The sequence below is a fragment of the Barbus barbus genome (genome assembly GCF_936440315.1).
Source record: "Barbus barbus genome assembly, chromosome: 6".
NCBI lineage: Eukaryota > Metazoa > Chordata > Actinopteri > Cypriniformes > Cyprinidae > Barbus > Barbus barbus.
In genome coordinates, this window is record NC_136734.1 from 2,410,310 (window position 1) to 2,427,179 (window position 16,870).

The following is a 16,870-nucleotide window of genomic DNA, read 5'->3' on the forward strand; positions in this document are numbered from 1 at the left end:
TTCAGAGGAAAGTCAAAATCGCAAAATGTACACCTGGAATTCAGAGAAAAAGATTCAAATTTATATGAACTTGCAATTGTGCACAAAAATCTGAAGTATTAGTAAGTAAGTTGCAATGACCTTTTTAATTTTTGTGTTCCATGGTGGAAACAAGCTTGGAAAAAATTTATAATATATACATTTCTAAATCATTTGGAACTGCTCCTTCAGCAGTCTCTGGGTCTGGTGGGTGAAGTTCATTTTCCACTCTGCTGCATGTGCAGTGTTTCCAGACCTGCGGACCTGTAATGCAAAAGTCCTCCAGCCGCCAATGTCTTTCATGTTCGCAACCCATCCAGAATGCTGGCCACTGGTGATGAAGAGGGAGGCTGGGGTTTGTCGGGCAGGATACAGCCAGCAGCACGATGTCAGTCCTGGATGAACTTCAATAGCACACCCTACGGTTTCAGTGCGTTTGGGGCCGTGCGAGGTCACGACGGGGTCACAGACGAAACGTCACCATGGAGACCACATGAGAGCCGCCGCCGATCTAGATTTGGAGCTGAGCCCATCTCAACCGCTATAAAACAGAGCTGAGCTGTGCAAAAAACACCCTGGAGATTTGAGATACGGCAAACTGCAAATAACACCATGACAGACGCTCAGAGTCCCTCTGTTGTATAAACAAAGATGGAAGAAGAGCTACTTTAAAATGTATTCATCTACAAAATGACAAATGACACAATTAACTTCTGACTGAACTCTTGACTCGGTCCACAACAAACGCTCTGAGATGTTTAACAACTGTAACTGCAATCTAGTTATTGTAGACTTTTTAATGTGACTTTAACAGAATGCAGTTATATGTGTACATGTTGTTTTATGCCTAAACATCAAACAGCACACAATTAGACATCGAATATTTGGATTTCTGCAATGCATTGTATTGTAACATTGTTGTGGCCAGTTGTTCGTATTAATTAAGTCAAAGGTATGACTCTTACTGAATGATTTTTTTTGCTGAAATTACAAGACTGGCTTGAGACGGAAGGTAAAACAGGTTGAAAATGACAGAAAAATCAGTACTATTTCACACTGCATGCAGCATCGCTTACAGCAACATGAATTACATTACCGTTTTCTTATTAAATAATACTTAACTGTATATGACAAAAATAAAATTAACAGATATTTTCAAAATAAACAAAAATCTAGCTATAAATGACAGATATGTATAAAAAATTATACATTTTTCATAAATACATAAAAATTTAACTTTAAATGAAAATGTAAACATGCATAATATAAAATACATATTTTTTAAATATGCAACATTTCCAAATTTTAAATTATAAATATAAACTTGCACAAAAATAAAACTTAAAAAAAAACACAACAAAATATTTTCATTTTAAATGAGAAAAGAATGTTATACATATTAGATTTTTTATCAACATTTTTTAATCAAAAATACGTAAAACCTAACTTTAAGCGAACAACTTAAAGTGAACAATTATTTTAATTTGCATAAAATATATTGTAAAACAGAAATTAAAATAATATAAAACATAACTTAAAATAATATATTTTCATATATTATAGAATCTATTTTTCAAAAATATGTAAAAATACAAAAAAAATATTTTAAATGACAAATATAAACTTGCATAAAACTCTAAATGTATTTTTTCTAAAGATATGTTAAATCTAATTTTAAATGAAAAATATAAGTTAATATAAAATGTTGGAAGGGCAAGTAAAAATGACCAGGTCATCAGATAAAAATCCTTATGAACCTCAAGTTTCTTTTCTTTTCTTCTTCCTTCTTTTTTTTGTATTTTAGTTACACATCACCATTTTAAATCTGTGTTTCTCCAAACCTGTGTATAAGACACGTGATGTGAGAAGGATGTATTCCCTGGGACTGCATACGTGAGAGTGAAGGACTCTGATTAAAAAGACATTTGCCGATCGTCCGTCGTCAGCACAGGATTCGCTCCAAATTGAGAGAAGTGAGTGAAGCCAAGAAAACAATCATTTCAGACGAGCTGAATGAAAGACTGATGCTGGGATGTGTTTACGTCTCAGTCGTCACGGATGAATGGCCACAGGAAACAGAGCAAAAAGATGGTACGAAAAGAGCTGTGAAACATGATGTTATTGTTTCAAATCTCTGTTAAAGTTGACTTCTTACCAGTCGATGAAGGATATTTACATTTTATAAACACAAGATAATATTTCATAACTGTGCTAATATGATTGCTTCAACAGATGAACGCTTTCAGCAGGGGTGATATCAGGATATTGGGCTCATCATCACGTTTCCTCTCCCATGTTGAGACATCAATATGGCTAATGTACTTCTGATACAGTGTGTGCCACTAATAACAGGTTCTTCACAGATTGAGACGAGAGTCCCACAGATAATCACTCATCCGGCGGAATAAACATTTAAATCCAGCATAATCACAGGCTCTTTTAACTCGCTCTCTAATTCACAAATTCACTTCGCAGCTGTTCATGATGGTATGAGGTGGAGAAGAGAACTTTAGGGGTTCACATTAAAGCAAAGAGAGATCTGCTGCATTCCTTACAGCTTCTGGTTGAAGATCTACAGTAGTATGGGTCACTGTTGATTATGTACTGCTATAAATGCTGGTCACCCCTCGACTTAAAGAGACAGTTCAACAAGAAATGAAAATTCAGTCATAATTAACTCAACCTCATGTCATTCCAAACCTAAAAATTTCTTCTGCAGAACATCATAGAAGATATTCTGAAGAATGTTTCAGTTGTTGGTTTCAGACCGCATTGACTTTCATTGCACAGCAAAAAGATTGAAATATCCTTGAGCGGCCACAAAAAAAGCACATGAATGATCTTTTTTGGTGTTTGCAGAAGCAAAAAAATACATTTTTTGTTTGAAATATCCCTGGTCTATAGAAGGTTTGTTTCTACCATGGGATATTAAAAGAGGAAAAAATGAATAAAAAGGTAATTGTGACTTTTTGCACAGAAAAAAAAAAATCAGAATTGCAAGATATAAACTCAGAATTCATACTTTTGTCTTCCAGATGAGTTTTCATCTCCCTATTCTGTTTTTCTCTGAATTCTGAGTTTAAATGTTACAATTCTGACCTTTTTTTCAGAATTCTAAGTTCACATCTCGTAATTCTAACTTTCTTCTTAGAATTTTAAGTTTGCATCTCGGAATTCTGACTTTTTTAATCTGAATTCTGAGTTTGCATTTCGGAATTATGACATTTCCCCTCAGAATTTTTAGTTTACATCTCAGAATTGCCTTTTTTTTTTTTGAAGAAGTAGTTTGCATCTCGGAATACTAATATTTTTTGTCTCAGAATTCTAAGTTTACATCTTGGAATTCTGACTTTTTTTCTCAGAATTCTGTTAACATCATAATTATGACTTTTTTCCTTAGAATTCTAAGTTTACATCTACTTGTTTTGTCATGGAATAAAAAATAAAATAAATGATCTAACAATTCTGACATTTTTCCTTGCAAATGCAAGTTTATATCTCAAAGTTTTCAATTCAGACTTTTCTTTTCAGAACTGCGAGTTTATATCTTATAATTGTGAAAAAAAAGTCCAAATGGTGAGATATAAATTCAGAATGTGAGAAGAAAAGGTCTGAATTGTGAAAAAGTTGCAATTACCTTTAAACCAGGGCATTACGGTTATTCTGACATTTTGCTAAAAAACAATGCAACTATTGCAATTCAAACAACAATTATGGCAAAGAACTGCAGGATGCTGTTTTACATTAGTAAAGTAAGTAAGTAATAAAATTTTAGAGATGATGCACAAACGCTTTACGTTTCACCACTTAAGGAGCAAATTATATGGTTTGGAACAACTGGGTATAAGGATTTATTTCTCATCTCCCTGTTGGTTCCACCATGTGTTTGGACTCAGTCGGCCTAAACCCTGCTGAGCTTAAGAAATGTTGCTCAAACTCACAGAACACCCAGTGATTTTAATAAAAACACATTACATTTGTGTAAAACACTATTTAACGGCACAATCAAAACGTCTAAAGGCGGTTACAGTTTCACCACATTTATGGCCGACCACCCAAAAAACCTAATCACGCTGTTGTTTGCCTATACAAGCAGCGACCCGTGAATTCCCAGTGTCAACTGCCTAGGGATAATGGCTGTCATGTCGCAACCAGAAAAACACAAATGCAATCATCTGCTATTTCCTGTTCGCCAAATCTGAAATCATCCAGCCCTCGCTTTGGGCCGCTGCCGGTGCCACGCGTCTTGCTAAAGTCATCATGGTAATTGAAGCAGGAGGTCTGCTGTAAATACAGTCCCTTTGCATTTAACATTGAGAGCTACTTACTTGAAATTGTCATCTTCCACGAACTTCTGAAGCTCCTCGATGTAGCGAACTGACATCAAGTACTTCTGCACATGCGGAAGGGTCACGAGGTGATCTGTGAGGAGGATGTCGAGGGTCAGACGTATGCATGTATATATACACGTGGATCTGAAATCTGCCTACAGATTTCCCGACTAAATATCCTTCGAACTGACCGTATGTGCAGGACATCTGGAGGTCAGAGATCACCCGCAGGATGTTGTTCATCTGATTGGTTCTCTGCTCAGTCTCAATGATGCTGTCAGACGCAGGATAGGCCGAGTCGATGTAAATCATGTCCAGCAGGTAGATCCCTGTGTGTGAGAAGTGGAAGCGAGACGGATTATAAGTGTTCATGTTATTTATGGATTTGCTGATTTAGGCTGATATGATCCAGAATGATGTATCACCATGAAAACATGTATTTTGTCATACCGACTAACTGACTGTACATGGTCTAGTTTATTTAATGGCTATTAACTAACTTAATTAACTAAATGTTTTTTAATCATTTGTTTGAAATTATTTAAATTAATATTATTTTTAAATAATATATTATAATAAAAACAATTAAATTTAATCTTGTCAATGTGTGTGAGGTTTTGAAAAAATATCTAATTGTAATTAATGAATACATTCATTTAAATAATCGTTGAAAAAAAATTAAGGTGAAATTATTTTATTTTATGTGCGGAAAGCGATACAGGAGACACAAATCTAGAACAGAAACACAACACTGTATGTCAGTTCAGCACTATCACATGCTGATATCTGTAAAGACATCTGATAATACAGCTGAAAAACTCTGTTAACTTGCGATGAATTATTGTAAATCTAATAAAGAGATAAAGCACCTCCATGCACAGTTCCAGTTTATTAACTCAGTCAAGCTGTGATGCACAAGAACCAGTACTGACTAACAAGAACCAGGCATGTACTGCAGGAACAAGTGGATGCTATTGGCCTTAATTTATCCCAGAATGCATCTTGATTTAGAGGCGAGGCAGAAATTACACATCTGCACGGCATTCACAATTAGATCTTTTCTAATCTTCTATTTGATTTCAGCAAGTTGGTCAAAGAGCAAAAGTATCTGATGTGACAAGAAGATCTGAGGCAGTCATGCGTGGGTAATTAACATTTCCCATGTGTATCTTTAACATCAGGGTGTGTTTGTGATGATGGCATACTACTAAAGTACACTGCAGTACTCTACTTACACACTTCAGTACGCACTGAACTTTGATCTTTTCATGAAACAATCCAAACCAAAAAAAGTGTACAGACCCTTCGTGTTGCTCCAAATCTGTATTTTGATCTTTCTCTCTACTGTGGAACATAAAATGGGAAGTTAGACAAGCCTAAGCTGGAGAGCCAAGCTCCAAAAAAGTACAGTAAAAGTAGTCTGACAGCATGAATCATCCACCATATATTTGCATGGAAGATAATTATAGTAATAAGAAAAATCGAAATTATCAAAATTCCAATTTTGTTTTATTACTTTATAACTTTGACTGTTCAACTCATAGTTATGGACTTTTTAATCTCATAATTACACATTTTAATATCATAATTTAATATTTTGTCACAATTATGACTTTTTAATCTCTTCATTTTAATTAATTATTGCATAATTAGGACTATGTATCTAATAACTTAGATTTTTATTTTATGACTTTTTTTTCCTTTAATTTCAATGTTATATCTGTAACTCATAGTTCATCTCATTTTTAATTTATGTCAATTATGACACTTCATTTTGATTTATTATTTCAAAATTATGATTTAGTATCTCATAATTCGTTTTATCACATAATTTCAATTTATGTAATAATTATGACTTTTTAATCTCTTAATTTCAGTTGATTATTTCATTATTTTGACTGTTTAACTCACAGTTCTGACTTAGTATCACATCATTTTGACTTTATCTCATAATTAAGACTTTTTCCTCTATGAATTTGCCATGACTATGATTTACAAAAACATGTTTTTTTTTTAGCTGGTGTAAATGAGACATATCACAAGGCCGTAATAACATGCAGGTGAGCATTTTATGAAAAAAATATACATTTCTTTGAGTAAATAACTAATAAAAGGGTAACTAGTTTAACTTCTATTATGAACTAAAACACATGCAGCCAAATACAATCCATAATCTGAATTAAACTCAAAAGACAAGCTGAGACAAATTAGAGACTAATTGAGAATGAAAGTCCTTCAGACGTGTTCAGTGCTCCTCATTGAGATCCACTGGAGTGACTGCAGCAGTGCAGCTGTGGAAAGAATGAAAAAACTGTTTCCACCCGAACAGCTGAGGTTGATGAAGCAATATAAAGCAGATGTATGAAGCAATATAAAGTATGTGGCATCGCTGTGGAGGAGATGGCATGGCCTCCTGCAAACTATTAATTGGGTTTCAGTAATGCACACACGCACAGGGCTGGGACCCCCGCGCCACAGAGGTGTTTCTTACAGTATGCCAGCGTACATAGCATTGTTCGGATAAAAAGTCGCTTGGCTCTATAAAATAAATAAATGAATACAAATAAATGCAACAAAAAAATAAATAAACAAATAAATAAAAAGGATAATAAATTAATTGATAATAAAAAAATGGTACCCCTTATGGTATTGTACACAGCATTGGTTGGTTTCACTAGTTGGTTCCAGCAAGTTGTTTGGAACCAACCAATGAAGTAACCAACCAAACAATGAGCGAAACAATCAACCAATCAAAGAATGAATCAACCAATGAACAAACCAACGCACCAACCAACCAAAAACAAACCAATGAATCAACCAGTCAATCAACAAATCAATCAACCGACCGACCAACCAATCAAAGAACCAACGAATGAACCAACCAATGAACAAACTGACCGACAGACTAACCAACAAACCAACAAATGAAACAATTAATGAACGATCCAATCAACGGAACCAACCAACAAAAGAACCAAGTTCCAACAAATAAAAGAATCAACCAACCAACTAATGAACCAACCAAACAACCTAATTAATTATTATCTAATTATATATATTCAAGAGGACTAATTTTCTTAGCTATCAGGTGTTGCAAGCTTAATTTTGGACCTGCATTTGTGAATAACCTTTGTGTAAATATAATGTCTAGGAACAGTACAGCAGTTTTCTTTGGACGTTCTTAGAGGAGATTAAACACAAGGAAAGTTTACCTTCGCTACGGATTCATGCAAAGGGGAAAAAGTGGCTGGTACTCTAGCAAAAAAAAGTTTGGATGAAAACCATATGGCTGGATTTAAACTGAGAAAGGAAGTCCTCACAATATAATAAATGCATAAATGAGGCTAATATATAAAACAAGTCAAACAGTGGTGCCCTGCTAGTGATTAGAAGAGCATTATTTGAGTGAATGACCTGGAGGGTTAGTTTAATATGTCAACTTATTTATGGTGCTCTGGATAAACTGCTGCAGGCTGCTTGTCCTCAGCAAAACAGATGGAGATGTTCATCTAAAGAATAATGAGTTTCTGTGCTGTAAACAAAACACATATTTAAATAAATGGCCCATAGCAGTGGCACAGCATGACAGATTCCATTAAACAATGGGTTCATTTGAGCCAAACACCACGAGAAGTGATGTGTTACCCATGAATGATAATGATAATCACAGACATAAGCATCAGTCACATTAACCAGAGTAAAGACATACTTTTTTAAAAAGTGCTAGATTTCTGGGCGTTTTAATGCTTTTTTAATGTGATAGGACAGCAGAACAGTGATAGGAACGAAGAGAGGGCATGGGATCGGCACAAGAAAGGAATCGAACTCGGGTCGCTGCGGTGCAGTTGCACTATTTGTCGCTAACTAGGAGCTACGAACTACTAACTACGAGGCTGTCGGCGCTGACTAAAGACATTACTTTTTAATGAATGGCAAAGATACTGTATATTGATAGATAAAATGATAGAACGGTAGAATGATAGATAGAGCCAAATTTTATACAGTTAGGTCCATATATATTTACACTGACACAATTTTCATAATTTCGGATCTGTATGCCACCAGAACAGAATTAAAAATAAAACAATTAAGATGAAATTGAAGTGCAAACTTTAAGCTTTAATTCAAGGAGAAATGCTTAGGAATTACAACCATTTTTTTTACCCAGTCCCCCCATTTTCAGCATTAATTTTTTATTCAAAAGTAATTGGATAAATAAATATAATCATAAATAAAATGTTCATTTTTAATATTTTGTTGAGAATCCTTTGCAGACAATGACTACCTTAAAAGGGACCTATTATGCTCCTTTTTACAAGATGTAAAATAAGTCTCTGATATCCCCAGAGTGTGTATGTGACGTTTTAGCTTAAAATACGCAACAGATATTTTTTTTATAGCTTGTTAAAATTGCCACTTTTAAGGTATGGGCCCAAACGCGCTGTTTTGAGTGTGTTGCTTTAAATGCGAGTAAGCTGTTGCTCCCGGAGAAGAGGGCAGAGCTTCAAGAGCTCCAGCTCTGGCATTAACAGCGCTAGCCTTTGCAAATAAACATTTCACCATTAATACAAGCCTGTTATCTTTACAGAATCTACTCGGTTTCAAAGTCAGTCATCTGATTGTACTGTGCAAAATAAATTTGCGTTTATGAATTGCACAGACGGGGAGCACCGCTGGATAAAAATAACAACATAGCTGGTCTCATGGTGCATGGCATGCTATCACAAACTTTATTAGACCCACTGGTGATTGTGAGCTCAACAAACTCGAGCAATCGACTCACATTGCTTTCATATGCAACTTAACTACCACATTCCTATTCACGATCATTCATGAAGACAGCACCACTGAAAAGACAATGGTAGCTTTAGCATCATTAGCCTTACAGAGTCCCAACAAGCTCTTTCAGAAGGGCAATTAGGAAAACAAACGCGCAACACTTACTTTGTCTGGAGCTGACGTTCGCGCACAAAGCGTTGGTATTGATTCCTACATGTTTTGGAGACTTTACCAATTTTTCCGGGGCATTTCCTTAGACAATGAAACCACAGCTTCCCCAGGCTCTGTGGACACTCCTATGTTCGTTAGAGCATCCCAAAACACGCGCTGACATTATATCTCCAGCAGCTACAGTAATCAGTAATGTTAATGGCGGAGGCTGATCGCAGCTTCTCACTCAGGGCCGTGTCTATGCTTATAGGGCAGCATCACAGATCGGCGGGACTTTTTCCCCTCTGTGACGTGAACAGAGGGAGAATCTGAAACAGCTCATTCTAAGAGCCTGTTTATGATTTTTTTTAAATTATAAATAAATGAGTGGGTGGATTTTTACCATTACAGGCTGGATGTTTTCACACGCTGCAGCCACACAACTGTGTTCAACCACCTTATAAAAGTGATTTTTGGATAATAGGTCCCCTTTAAGTCTGGAACTCATGGACATCACCAGAGACTGGGTTTCCTCCGTTATGATGCTTTGCCAGGCCTTTACTGCAGCTGACTTCAGTTGTTTGTGGGTCTTTCTGCCTTTAGTTTTGTCTTCAGCGAGTGAAATGCAGCTCAATCAGGTTGAGATCAGAAGATTGACTTGGCCATTGCAGAATATTCCACTTTTTTACCTTCAAAAACTCCTGGGTTGCTTTTGCTGTATGTTTTGGGTCATTATTCATTTGTGGGATGAAGCCCCGCTCAATCAGCTATGCTCCATTTGACTGAATCTGGGCAGAGAGTATATCCCCGTACACATCAGAATTCATCTGACTGTTTCTGTCTCATCACTGAACACTAGTAACCCAGTGCCACTGGAAGCCATGCATGCTCATGCAATCACACTGCTCCATGTTTGACAGATAATGTTGTATGCTTTGGATCATGAGCTGTTCCAAGCCTTCTCTAGACTTTTCTTCCCATCATTCTGGTACAGACTGATTTTAATTTCAGCTGTCCAAAGTATGCTTTTCCAGAAGTGGTCTGGCGTTTTTAGATGTTTTTTTTGCAAAGTCTAATCTGGCCTTGTTTGCACCTTGTGCTGAACCCTATTTGCTGTGGTGAAGTCTTCTCTTGATTGTAGACTTTGACAGTGACTCGTCTGCCTCCTGGAGAGTGTTCTTCTCTTGGCTGGATGTTGTGAAAGGGTTTTTCTTTACCATGGATCATCCATCACTGTTGTCCTCCGTGGACATCCAAGTCTTTTTATGCAGCTGAGCTCACCAGTGTGGTCTTTTTTCCTCAGAATGTAACTTGAAAGTGTTTTGGTCAGCAGGTAAAACAATAAAAATAGTGCCTGTATCCAAATATATATGGACCTAACAGTATCATCGGTTTCACCTTTGTCCAAATGTAGCAATAAAACATCAGAAACATAACTGAAGTAGATCGGTTGTGAACACAACATCTCCACACATCCAAGGTTTAGTCAAACACTTGACACAATCTGAGTCACTCTGGCTTCATGCACACGATTACATCAGCGCTCAACACGACAATCCGCATCTCTGCCATTTTATTACCAAAGTCTGTCTGTATCCAAGCACAAAGTCATGAAAATCTTGCAACACATCATTTCCTATTTCCTTTCTATTTCAGAGTGTTATCAGCAGGTTTCGTGAGATTCACTCGAACGCTTGAACTAAATATAAAGACGGAAACTCAGTTTGACAGCATCAGATGAAGGTTGTGGGAAGGTAGACATGTTGCACAAGCAACTACAAACATTGAACTGAAGTTTACTGCTTGTCTTTTGCATGGGCTGTGTGTTTAGTTTAAGGTCATCTTTTGTTTTTCCAGGAAATACCTGATGAAGGACTCACTGATGAGATGTTCAGACTAAACAGGATCAGGGTAAAGGTCTCTGGTGCTCTTAAAAGGCAGAAGTGTGGCATCTTACATAACAGAGTCTCAAAGCACATGGTGAAAACCTAACGGCTCAAACAGCACATTATCGTTCCTTCCTTCTATTGCAACATTCACCTTGGACAGCACAGCTCTGCATCATGTGTTGTTCTTATTACACAATCGGAGACGTGTGCCCAAAGAGACTGAAAATGTGCAGAAGCAAAGTTCACGAAGTTGTGATTTGCTTCCAAGGTTGATCGTCCAACACAAACCAGGTCTTTGCACATGCAACGAGCTCTGGTTTTGCTTTTGTCTGATGTGTTTTATAGCTACATGTCTGCACAAGTTACTATCTTTGTAAAATGATGTACTTTAAGTCTGGCTTGCAATGCAGGCTCTCTCTGGATTGTTCTGAGCCTCATAATATACTTGGGACAATTTCTTATGCTTAATCATGCATGCATGTGACAAACTAATGAAATGTTTAAATTGTCAATCGTAATTATTCGTATAAAAATTAATCATCAGCAAAAACTGGCAGTCCTAACCACATGAATGAAGCAATCTAACATTGACCACTGATAGAAAAGGCAGTTTTGATAATTCATAAGCACTGAAGCATCTTAAAACATGAACATTAGCACAGGAAATATAGTGTGGAAGAGTTGGACAAAACTGCTGCCAGGCAGTGAGCTCATACACACAAACCAGTGCCACAATAAAAATAGTAACACTACTAACTTACTCAAATTTTTTTTTTAATAATTTATATAACAATCCTCATTATACTGTACCAGATAAATACTGCTCTGATTGAAAAAATGTGAAATATATACACCTTTAGGGCAGGGTTTCCAAAAACGAAATTAATAATATAAATCATAAAAAAATGTCAAATTAAAGTAAATAATTTAAAAATAAAATATATAAATACTTTATATTAAATATAAATATTTTTTATTTTTTTATTTACCTGCATTACTACCATTAAACGTAATTAGAGCTAATGTGTCGATAAAATACTAATCTATTACTGAAATATTATGTTCAAATTTTACTGAAATATTAAATTTTGGACGTGAAAACTTAACATTTAAGGGGGACTTTTTAAATAAATATTTCATATAAAAGAGGTTGAGCTGAATTGGGAATTATATAATATATTATTATATAATAATCCTCATTGTACTGTGCAAGATAAATACTGCTCTTGTCATAAAAATTTGAAATATACACATTTAGGGCAGGTATTCCAAACTAATGCTAATAATTAATTATCGTAATAATAAATTCAAATTAAAATAAATAATTACAATTTTCAAAAAGTTTAAGTTTACCAAAAAAGAAGAAAAAAAAAAAAGTTTGAGGAACTTCAAGAAAATATTTCATGGTAAAGATGTTCAGCTGACAAAAAAAGCTTATGAAGCTTACTGAAGTTTTACAAGAAAACACTATTCAGTCAAAATTTCATGTTTCATTCAACGTTACATGCTGTTTCTTTGTATTATTAGTTAAATCTACTAGCAATGTTTGAGTGAATATTGTTTGAAAATAAATCCAAATGTAGTAGTGTATGCCTTTGTACCTCATCTACCAATCAAGGGCACATATTATTACATTAAGGTATTAAGACACACCTTTTAGGGATAAATAACATACTAAGTTTTTCTAGTGAGGCCACCACAAAAAAAGAAACAATTTGTTCATTTTGAACCCTGTTTTGAACCCAGGGACAGTAAAACACTGAAACACACAGCTTTAAAGGAGACTACAGCACATATGAAGAAATACTGCATTTAATTGCTTCAGAATTGCATAAAACACCAACTGTGCCAGTGGGTTTTGGGAAGAACCTGCATTGAATTGGACAAACGCTCCACTGCAATCTAAGCAAAAGTGTACAGAAAGGACGTCATGTTATTCTCCGGTCAATTATCTTAAGTGAGGCAATTTTATGGATTATTTTAAAGCATGAGCTCCTTTCAGAACGCATTATCATCTTCATGAGCAATTATCAGCTCAGTCTCATATCACATGTCAAGACAGAGTCCCTGCGAATATCGCGATGAGGACAGAGAGAGAGAGAGAGAGAGAGAGAGAGCGATGAGGAGACATGTCTGGACTGCAGAGGATATGATGTAGTGGTTTGTTTTGAGGCTGTACATCTCCATGTAAACACGCAAAATCTTATCAGATGAGTCACAAAACACATTTCTTGGACCAAATGGATTGAGAGGAACCATATTGTTCTTGTTATGTTATTTTTTAACTATGCACTTGACAAATAAACATTGTAGAGGTTCTCAGACAGTCTATATAACGACATAAGTGTTTAATTTATGACTCAAGCATCCATAACACACCTTTTTTGTATTTATGGATGCATTTAAGGTTTGGCATTAAACCCTTTGGTGTGAAAGGTACAATGTGGATCAGTGGCTGGGGAGAAGTTTTCAACAGATTACAATATATACCCTACCATTCAAAAGATTTTAGTTTGAAATAAATTCTTCTGTCTTCGGATTTCTATTGCAAATAAATGCCGATCTTTTGAACTTTCTATTCATCAAAGATTCCTGAAAATAATGCATCACAAAAATACTAAGCAGAAAACAATTACTTTCAACATTGCTAACAATCAGAAATGTTTCTTGAGCAGCAAATCAGCATATTAGAATGATTTATGAAGGATCATGTGACACTGAAGACTAGCGTAATGATGCTAAAAATTCAGCTTTGATCAAAGGAGTAAATTCAATATTACAACATATTCACATGGAAAACACTTCATTTAAATGGTAATAATATTTCACAATATTACTGATTTTACTATATTTTAGATCAAATAAATGAAGCCTTGGTGAGCTTTGTCAGAAATCACCAATCCAGAAAAATCAATTATTTGTGTTTATACGGAGGAAGTTTATATCAGTTATCTTAGATTTAGTGAATTTCTTCACTTTGACCTCTATTCCTTTAAGACACCGTGAGACCACCAGTGACCTTACCCACAGATAATGACCTTCTCATGTGGCTACATCTAGAAACAGTCACTTGAAACCACACCAGATCAAGTCTACAGAGCGGATTCTCACTGTGGCTCCACACTAAAGCATCTGAGTGACCTCTGAAGTAGCTCACTACACTGCTGCTGGTTTTCACATCACCACTAAAACACATTAAATAAACAAACTTTCCAAGCAGGGGCAGCGTGGCTTGGCAAACCCCTGTCCTATAATCATAAATCAATCCAATAAAGGTGCCGGCCCAGGATTGGACACGGCTCCCCTGCTGCAGATATACGGACACCAGCTCCGATCCAAGAGGACTGAGCTCTGCCAAACGTCCATTACAGATCACAACATTTACCTGACACAATGGTCAGCAGTTAATCAGCAAAACTGATTGACGAGAAAAAAAAAAAATAAGAAAAAGAGCAAGAGAGAACAAAAGGTGATGAGTAAAACAGATAATGGACAGAGTCACGTGTGTGTGTTTAAAATGGGGGGATCATTATGAAATAAATGTTTTTCTCAAATACACGTTGGACACAATTATTGGCACCCCTAGATATTCTTATGAGTTAAATATCTCTGAAGTATATCCAGGGTGATTATGAACATGAAATTATCCAGCCATGGCTTCCTGTTTCACAGAAATATAAATAGGAGGGAAAATAAAGCCCAAATTCCCTTAATCGTCCATCACAATGAGAAAAACTAAAGAATATATTTCTGATGTGCAGAAAAAGATAATTGAGCTTCACAAATTAGTGAAGTGGCTTAAACAAAAGAGCTAGAGCAGTGAAAATTCCCATTTCCACCATCACGGCAATAATTAAGAATTTCCAATCAACATAAAATGTTACAAAATTTCCTGGAAGAGGACGTGTGTCTATATCGTCCTAATGCACGGTGAGGAGGAGAGTTTGAATAGCTAAAGATTCTCCAAGGACCACAGCTGGAGAATTGCAGAAAATAGTTGAGGCTTGGGGTCGAAAATCCTTAAAAAAATAAATAAAAAATCAGCACATGTTGTTTGGGAGGGTTTCAAGGAAAATTCTCCTCACTCATCCAAAAACAAACTCCAGCATATTCATTTATCAGACACGACTGGAACTTCAAATGGGACTGGCTTCTATGGTCAGATGAGCTTTTTAGCAGCAAACACTCAAGATGGGTTTGGTGAACACGGGGATAAAAAAAAGTACCCCATGTGTACAATTAAATATACTGCTGTATTTTTGATTTTGTGGGCCTATATTTCTGCTGGAGGTCCTGGACATCTTGTTTAGACACATAGCATCATGGATTATATCAAATACCAACAGAATTTGATATAAGTACTGCCTTTCGGCACTTCATCCTTAAAAAAATCTCTCCGCTTACTAGCTAGTACTTATTTGAACAATGACTGAGACTTGGTGTTACGAGCACTTCCTCTGTCTGATTGCCTCTTCAAGATTAATCGCTTTTTGTATTCCCCAATTGTAAGTCGCTTTGGATAAAAGCGTCTGCCAAATGACTAAATGTAAATGACTAAATGAAGAAAAAAAAAAATAAAAAAATCAAAAAACAACAAGTGACTGACTCTGTTAGAAATCTTATAATGGGCCATGTTTGGATCCAACCGGACAATAATCCAAACACAAACCTCAAAAACAACACAAACATGGGTCACTGAGCACAAAACCAAGCTTCTGCTGGCCATTCCAATTCCTCTGACCTGAACCCTGTAGAAAATGAGTGAGGTGAACTGAAGAGAAGAAGCACCATCATGGAGCTGGGAATCTGAAGGATCTGGAGTGATTCTGGATGAAGGAATGGTCTCTGATCTCTTGTCAGGTGTTCTCTAACCTCATCAGGCATTATAGAAGAAAATATAGAGCTGTTAAACTGGCAAATGGAGGTTTCAAAAAGTATTCAATAAAAGGGTGCCGTTAATTGTGGCCAATGTGTATTAGAGAAAAACATTTATTTCATAATGATATTTCCCCCCATTTTAAATTCTTATCATCGAATGAAAGGTTAGATTTTTGTGAATTTTTAAAATAAAAGATCAAAAGGATTAACAATGCAGATTAATTTTCACAGCCTTCTTTGATCATATTTACCAAGGGTGCCGATATTTTTGGTCATGACTATGAAATCACCCCGTAGCAGATCTATACAGGTGGAGCTGGAGAAGGGGAAGGGTTTCTGAAACGTGCTGCAACTGCTACAAGAAGCACTAGCCGAGTATTATAGTGAGTAGTGAATGGTGAGCAGCGAGCTCATTGACCGCTTATGCGAAAGAAACCAATCAGCTGCGTCAACACCAAATTAGGTGAAGGAATTTCAAGGTTAATTGCTTAATGTTTCTGCTCATTTAAATGTTCATGCTGACTAATTTAGACACATGAAATCTGTATTCAATCACTCGCTGAAACACAGTGAGGTCACCAGAATCACCAAATAAACTCCAAATCATCTAAAGAAACTAAAGGTAGTCAAACTCTTGAGAAAGAACTTTAAAAATGCTTCATCAGTACTGTAACTGCTTTTAAAAATTAATTACTGGGTGATAAAAGGAGGTGGATCATAAAACTGTCATCATTAATACCGTAACTAAAGAACTTGCATTAAAAACACTAAAAACACCACAACAACTACTTTATGCATTGCAAAAGTTGGTGCAATCCTCAGTAA

General features: G+C 35.9%; 1 protein-coding gene across 1 annotated transcript in view; it reads right to left on the reverse strand.

Annotated features, from left to right (window-relative positions):
- LOC306871632 (ras-specific guanine nucleotide-releasing factor RalGPS1-like) overlaps window positions 1-16,870 on the reverse strand; it is a 122,299-nt gene that overhangs the window by 21,194 nt on the left and 84,235 nt on the right. The window contains exons 9-10 of the mRNA XM_079419693.1: window positions 4,541-4,678; window positions 4,347-4,440 (exon numbers count right to left, since the gene is read on the reverse strand). Of these exons, the coding sequence (XP_079275819.1) occupies window positions 4,347-4,440; window positions 4,541-4,678 (232 nt within the window). The remainder of the gene's footprint in view (window positions 1-4,346; window positions 4,441-4,540; window positions 4,679-16,870) is intronic.